Source organism: Echinops telfairi, unplaced genomic scaffold (genome assembly GCF_000313985.2).
Source record: "Echinops telfairi isolate 266 unplaced genomic scaffold, ASM31398v2 ScPeMD7_8;HRSCAF=38, whole genome shotgun sequence".
NCBI lineage: Eukaryota > Metazoa > Chordata > Mammalia > Afrosoricida > Tenrecidae > Echinops > Echinops telfairi.
In genome coordinates, this window is record NW_022103905.1 from 1,486,959 (window position 1) to 1,494,553 (window position 7,595).

At 46.6% G+C, this 7,595-nt stretch overlaps 1 protein-coding gene across 1 annotated transcript in view; it reads right to left on the reverse strand.

The window, feature by feature from the left end:
* The window catches only part of TGM5 (transglutaminase 5), a 29,659-nt gene that overhangs the window by 16,907 nt on the left and 5,157 nt on the right, over positions 1-7,595 (reverse strand). Inside the window, exons 4-5 of the mRNA XM_004709477.3 lie at positions 5,547-5,675; positions 4,805-4,982 (exon numbers count right to left, since the gene is read on the reverse strand). Of these exons, the coding sequence (XP_004709534.3) occupies positions 4,805-4,982; positions 5,547-5,675 (307 nt within the window). The remainder of the gene's footprint in view (positions 1-4,804; positions 4,983-5,546; positions 5,676-7,595) is intronic.

Sequence of the window (7,595 nt, forward strand, 5' to 3'; positions counted from 1 at the left end):
ATTTTTAAAAGAGTTGGAAATAGAAATACCAGGTGACTCAGCAATCCCACCACTTAGCAGATATCCTGGAGAAACAGGAGCCACAACGTGAATAATCACACGGACCCTCATGTTCATCCCAGCATTACTCACAAGAGCAAAACGATCGAAACAACCTAAAGACTTATCAACCCAAGAATGGATAAACAATCCATGGCTCATCTACATAATGGAATACTATGCAATATTACAGAGTAACAATGAATCTGTGAGACACCTCAAAATATGGGGAGCCCAGGGACCTTATGCTGACTGAAATAAGTCCATCATAAAAGGACAAATATTGTCTAAGACCACTATTGTAAAAAGTGAAGAAAAGGTTTTCACACTAAAAGAAACACTCTTTGATAGTTACTAGGCGTGGGAGGGGGAGGGAGGGAAACTTACTGGCTAATGGCAGTGTTACCTTGAGAGATGGGGAAGGCAATAGACAATAGAGGGAGGATGGCGAAAAATGATGGAGGCAGGAGAAGACTCGGGAGGAGTGTAAGAGATCAAGGCAATAGAGGTAAATACTGCTATGTACACAATCCTGCAATAATAATGATCTGCAAGTAGAGACACAGATAGACATAAAGGGTGTGGGAGAGAAATAGGAGTATACTCACAAATATGAATAGTTTTGAGAGAGGATATTTGCACATGTACCTTTGTTGCAAATTTAATCATGAACGTGATAGAGCATACGCAGGGGGCAAAGTTAGGAAAACTTGTTAGATATAAGCAAACACTTTGAGGGGATCAGTCACTGGGCCTGGGAGATCATGATCATGGTCTTGGGTGACACTGAGGTCAATCTGCATAGCATATTCCACAAAGACAACGTTTTACATCTTACTTGCAGAATAGTGACTGGGGTCTTAAAAGCTTGTGAGTGGCTGTCTAAGGTGCAATTATTGATCTCTCTTAGCCCAAAGGAAAGAAAAAGGGAGGAACTTGAAGGTGCATAGACACAATTAGTCTAGTGGACTAATGGGCCAGATTAAAATCAATCTCCATGACCTTGAGACCAAAAGACCTAGATGGTGCCCAGCTGCCACTACCAACTGCTCTGAAAGGGATCACATTAGAAGACCCTGGACAAAGTGGGAGGAAAGCATGGAACAAAACTCAACATCATAAAAACCAGACGTGCTGGTCAGATAGAGACTGGTGGAATCCCAAGGCTATGGCCCTTTGTCAGCCTTCGCTTCAGGTCTGGAAGTTAAGTCCTCCCCATGGCTCAGTTTCAGCTAAGCTATCAAGAGGCCCATCAGGAGAAGGACAACACTAGAAAGGTACGCCAGCCTTGAACACTCAACCATTTCAGATCAAACGGGCAGCATGTGCCAGGATTAATTCTGGAAGGGTTAAGAAAGAAGGAAGAATGGAAACAGGACACACTGGGAAGGCATGGCGGCACACTGTGGGGATTGCAATCAGTGGGATGAAACAGAACGCCTATGAATGGCTGAATGAAAAACCGATCTGCTCGGAAACCTCCGCTCCATTGACAAAATGCAATGAAACACAACAGGCAAAACAAACCCCTACGAGTGTGTTTTCGGACCTACAAGTGGGGTTGCTGCGGTCAGGGGGAGGGCGCAGTCCCAGCCAGGCTACTTCCACAGTTCCCTCCCACTTCCCCACCTCTGTCCCGCCCCATAGTGTCAGTGTCGATCCCATTTTACAGTGGAGATACATCCCCAGACCTGCTCACAACCACACCTTGAACTTTTCCACCTTCAGTCGTTCCTCTCTCCCTGTTCCCCTCCCCACTTGCTCCCTGCAATTATGGGAAAGAGCTGTAGGCACATTCCCAGGATGCCAAGCTTTTAAAAATAGCTTTCCGGATATATATTCAGATATACATATATAAAGAGGCTTCGTGGTGCAGTAGTGAAAACCCTGCTAATCGAAAAGTCTGCAATTTGAACCCAGCATCCATTCCATGCGAGATATCAATTTGCTTCCATAAAGATTTCCAGCCTTGGAAATCCTATGGGCAGTCAGTCCTACTCTGTCCTATAGGGTCAATAGAGTCAGAAGGGACTTGATGGGTTTGGCTTGGTTTTATTGATATAAAACTACATGCCACAAATTAACCCTTTCAGAGTATACAAAGCCCAAACCCAAACCCACTGCCATGGAGTCAATGCTGACTCATAGTGGCCGCCCTGTGGGTTTCCAAGACTGTAACTATTTACAACAGTAGAGAGTCCAGTCAGTCTTTCGTCCTTGGAGCTGCTGGTGGTTTCGAACCGTAGACCATGAGGATCACAGCCCAATGCATAACCACTACACCACCAGAGCTCCTTTAGAGTGTACAATTCAGTGTTGTTTAGTACATCTGCAGGTTGTGCAGCAATGAACAATCACAATACCCTAATTCCAGAACATGTTGATGACTCTAAAAAGAAACGCTGTGCTCATGAGTAGTCACGCCACAGTCCCCCTTTCTCTGAGCCCTTAGCAACCACTCCTCTAATCTCTGTCTCTGCAGATTGGCCTATTATGGACATTTGATGTATAAGTGAATCATATCATGTGGCCTTGGGATGCCTGGATTTGGGAAGAATTTTCAGGTAATATAATATGGTTTTCCTCTCTGTTTTCTTTATAGTGCAAGGCATCTAGACTGTCTTATAGCCCTCAGCTAAGTGCTGACGGGTCTACCTCTGTCACAAGGAGTGGCTAGTCAGGACAGACAGGGAAACCCCAATAACCTAAGGTTGCACGGCAGCTAACCCTGAGCACAGGAAAGCAGCTAGGGATTTGGCTGTAACATCCCAATTAGCAGCCAACTAAACGAATGTCAACATTCAGCCAGTGCAAACCATGTCCCTACCTTTGATACACAAAAGGCCTCTCTTGGCGATTGTTTTCTTAGTAAGCTGGACTTACTATGTATGGACATTGGGTGACCCTGAGGGCAGAATTAGATGGGGGAGAATGTATTTCCAGGTCAGACAAGAATCCCTTGGTTATTCAGGTTTCTTAGCTGGAAGATGCCAGTCATGAGATTGATTCTGCAGGTCGTTATGAGGATTGGGAATAATAAGTGCATCATGTGTGCCTAGGAGTCCTTGTGGTGTAGTGGTTACGAGTTGGGCTGCGATCCTCATGATTGGCAGTTCAAAACCACTAGCAGCTCTGCAGAAGAAAGACAGGATTATCTACTCTGGTAGAAAGTTATAGTCTCGGACTCCCACGGGGGTCGCTGTAAGTCGGCATTGACTCGATGGCAGTGAGTTGATTAGTGTCCACCTGGAATCTATGGGGTGTTGTAGAAATGGCTAGCTTTGTTTGTGAGGCAGTACAGCTTAGTGGCAAGCGGGTGGCCAATGGAGACACCAGACCTGGATGTGAGATGAGTTTACAGTTTTCTCACTTGTTCTAGCTCACTTGGAGGATCAAACGAGGAGATGTCTAACCCTTAACAATCACCATGGCCAGGCACCAGTCTAAGCACTCTCCATGTATGAGCGCATTCAGTCCTTTCTCTCACCCTCCGAGGGAGGGGCCACTACTTTCTCTATCCTGTGCTTGAGGAAACCAAGGCACGAGTTATACAACTTGCTCAAGTTCACCAACTTCATGGTAGTGCTGGTATTTGAATGCAACCATTCTTACCACACATTCCACTATTACTCTAGGCTGACAAGCACAATGCCCGACCCCAAAGAAGTCCTCAATAACCAACAGCGATTGCCATTGTGAAATAATGACTATGGGTGTGCTTTAACAGTTACATGAGGTTAAGGAGTTGGAAGGCATCATTAACTTTGACTCTGGTGCAGGATAGAGGCTGAGTCTTCCTCCTCTTGGAATCCCAGAATTTTGGGAGTACAGGGCTGGGCACCGAGGAGGGACTCAGAGTGTAGTTGGATGGATGAATGCATGCGCTTCTCAATTCGATATAGTTTTCACTAGAACACGTGGTGGCCCTTTTAAGGCCGGTGTTGATGGAGCCGCAGTTGGAAAGGACCATATTTAACCCACTTTGTCTAACTTTTTGCTTCCTAGGACACTAAAGTGATAAACATTTTCATTGATCTACTCTGTTGCAGATTCTCCGTCCCCTGGCTCTACCAGTCTCTCATCACCCAGTTCTAGAGAACCACACCCACCCAGCATCATATCCCTCTCCTCCTCCTCCTATACACACACACACACACACCTTCTCCTTCTGCTCACTCCTCTGGACACATACACACCAAGGTCCATTTGCCTTCTCCCATATTCATTTTTGGGTCATTTCTTCTAGTCATGTAGCATCCATCCCCTCTCTGACCAGCTTCTTTCCTACCCCCAACGCCTAACTCCTTGGCCTAAATCAGGCTTGCCACCCTGAAACTGGTGACGACTCCAAATTCATTAATCTTCTAGCCCAGACTCACATTTTCCTTCCCCATGGATATCATCAGTACGTCTGTCCATTCTCTGTGCCCTAGAAGTACGAGTCCGTTCGTAAGTTTCCTAATTCCTGGGCCTCTCATCTCCTTCCTAGCTTGGACCTGGAAAGTTCCCAGTATGGCGCTGAGGAATATTCCATTGGGTTGGCCAAGCTCAGAAAAGGGGGAGGACACCAGGTCCGGAAGTTCCACCTTTAAAATAGTCCCAAGGGCACAAGGAGGGGACAGTGTAGTTGGAAAGGGCTTCCCTCCAAACATCCCTTGGTAGGAAATGGATAGGGCTGGTGTGTGAATGGCCTGGAAGAGCTAGGCCATGAACTGTTGGCATCTTTTCTGTGGGACCATTTCCACTGCCAGGCAGGGCTTCCTACCTGTGCACATGACGGCAGCAAAGACCCAGCACTGTCCGTAGCGTACTGGCTGGCAGCCCAGGGCATGCCACTGTTTCAAGATGGCCACACTGCCGTTCCACTCGGCAGGGTTGATGCCGTCTGAGTAATTCTCACTCCAGTTTCCGTTGAGGACTCCATTGTCGTCATTGCTGTTGATCTGCAGAGCAGCCACAGAGAGAAGCATGAGAAGCAGGCGTCTCCCCGACAAGACGTGACCTGTGGCTGTTTGGAAGGCCCAGGAACCCAAGACAGAGAGCAGACCTGGCGACCTGCGTTTTACCAGGCAACTTTCAGATCAGATGGGGGCCTGGCTGTGCAGTCACAAGCCCCTCTACTGATTAGTCTATGACTTTGTTTCTATCCACCAGCTACATCCCACCCTCCCAGCTGGAGCTCAACGCTGAGAACTTTGAAAACTTCAGAGCCAAGGAACTCGAGAAGCAGCTAGACCATGTCCCACACTGGAGCGCCACGTAGTCCTTCCCGAGAAATCTGGAGGGAAGAGACGTGGTCGCTCTCGCTGAGCTAGTTTCGAGCTCAGTTGGAAAAGGCTGTTTCACCTGCATGCTGGGGTCAGTTTTATGCCAAAGTGACTGTGCAAGAGGGTCCCCTGCCTCTTGACTCTTCCAAACCCATGGCAGGAGCCAGGGGAGCTAAACTGTGGGTGGGCGGGACCCCCCCTGCAGATGTCCCTCCCTCCCTGCCCATGCCTGGGCCTCACCATGGCGCACACCACCCTGCCGATATAGACGGCACTTCCTCGGAGGGCACAGTCCGTGGCTGGGTCGATCTGGAAGTTCAGGCTCTTGTCTAAAAGCTCCAGGCAGATGTCGATGATGTTCTCTTCAAACTGAGGAGAGACGCCAAGAGGTGATGTGCCTGTCCCTGGCACGTGGGGGTATGTGAAGAAATAAATGACTCACCTTGCCCAGCTTTCTGATGAAGTAGGTTCATGAAATTCAGATTCATTCGGGAGATCAGTGTGCTAAACAGAAGAACTGTCAGTCGCATCTCTGGCAGATGCAGGATTTCAAAGCTCAGAGACCACGGCTCACTGGTCTATGAAACCTGCAAGCCAAACCCCTCTCCTTTCCCCCTTGATTTATTTATTTTAGTGTGTGTTTGTGTGTGTGTGTGTGTGTGTGTGTGCAATCATTTTATTGGGGGCTATTACAAATCTTAAAGCAATTCATCATTCCATTTTATGAAGCACATTTGCACATAGGTTGCCATCATCGGTTCCAAAACACTTTCTTTGGCGTCAGCTCCTCTCTTGCCGGCCCCGCCCGCCCCGCCCCTTTATTTTGAAGTAACTCAGCTAGTGTTGGTTCGGTTTTCCCACAAGCCTGACTGGCTGAACAGTTTGTTCCTCCCTCTCCTCTCTGCAGCCCCTCACTCCCAGAGCCCTGGGATGTTGTCTTTGCCTTTGTCTTTTGCTAATCAAAAACAATTTTATTGCATATAATTCTCATATTATAAATTCAATATTTTAAACATATTAAAGAGGTATGTAATCATTATCATCATCAACTTTAAAACATTGTCATCCTTCTTATTATTATTAGCTCCTTATCCCCCCACCACTCCTACATAACCCCAAGAAACTATTAACCCAATTACTATCCCTATAGATTAACCTATTGCAGATTTCATTTAAAGAAAGATTTTATATAAACATACAGAAACAAAAGGCAAGAAAACAACAAAAATTACACCACCACTACCCCGAAAAAAAAACAAGTTAAAAAGAGAACATAAAATAATAAAAATTACAACAAATTTAAAATGGGTCAAAAGGGAGAACAAATGAGAAAGTGTGAAATTTTAATGTAGCTCCATCCTCATTTCCCAATGCACTCTGTCTCACAGCCCTGGTCAGTGGTCAGAGGGGATTCACCAGAACTTAACCCAAGTGGGGACACTGAAAATGGATTTGGGGCTTTTACTGTCATTTCTGCTTTCTGCCAACTGGATGCTCAGAATGTAAGCTCTTATACCATTCCCATCTCTGGTCTTGAATCTTACTATTTACAATCCTTGGATCACACAGGCTGGTGTGCCTCTTCTATGTCGGCTTAGCTGCCACCTCACTTAGATGATTGCTTGTTAAAAGGCAACTCTTTAAGACGCCCTGGGATATTCCTGCTAAAACCATGTTGCCTCATCTTCCGCCCTTATCTGCTGACCTAGCTCGTGATTGGCAATTGTTGCTGAGCTGATGGCGCCAATTTGCCAAGGCGCCCATGATTCCATACGGTTTTGGACTGACTAATCGTGAGTTCTGGAAACTTCCCATGCAAAGCAGACTGGCTCCTCCTAACCCTTTGGGCTTGGCATGAGTGCTTCTTCCACAGAGGCTTTGCCTGAGTCCAAGCCTGGTTGAGCTCCACAGCGTTGGGCATGTCCTTGCCACTCATCTGAACCAGTTACCATGATACAGCTGAGGCCTGCCTTTCCTTGCTGATTCTGTGCTCTGCCAGTCTCCAGCGCTTTCCCCAACTCCAGAGCTCAGGCCCAGCACATAGATGCCATACATCTTAGCCAAGTGAGTGTATTTATTCCCATATAACACTGGGAAAAACAGTAATCTGGAAACTTCCCTGAAAGTCTGACCAAGTCATTGCCTGCTTAAAACTCTCAAAGGCTCCCTATGTCTCACAGAGCCCAAACCCCAGCCTTTGTTTTAAAAATCATTTTATTGGGGGCTCATACAGCTCTTATCACAATCCATACATATATCAATTGTGTAAAGCACATTTGTACATTCATT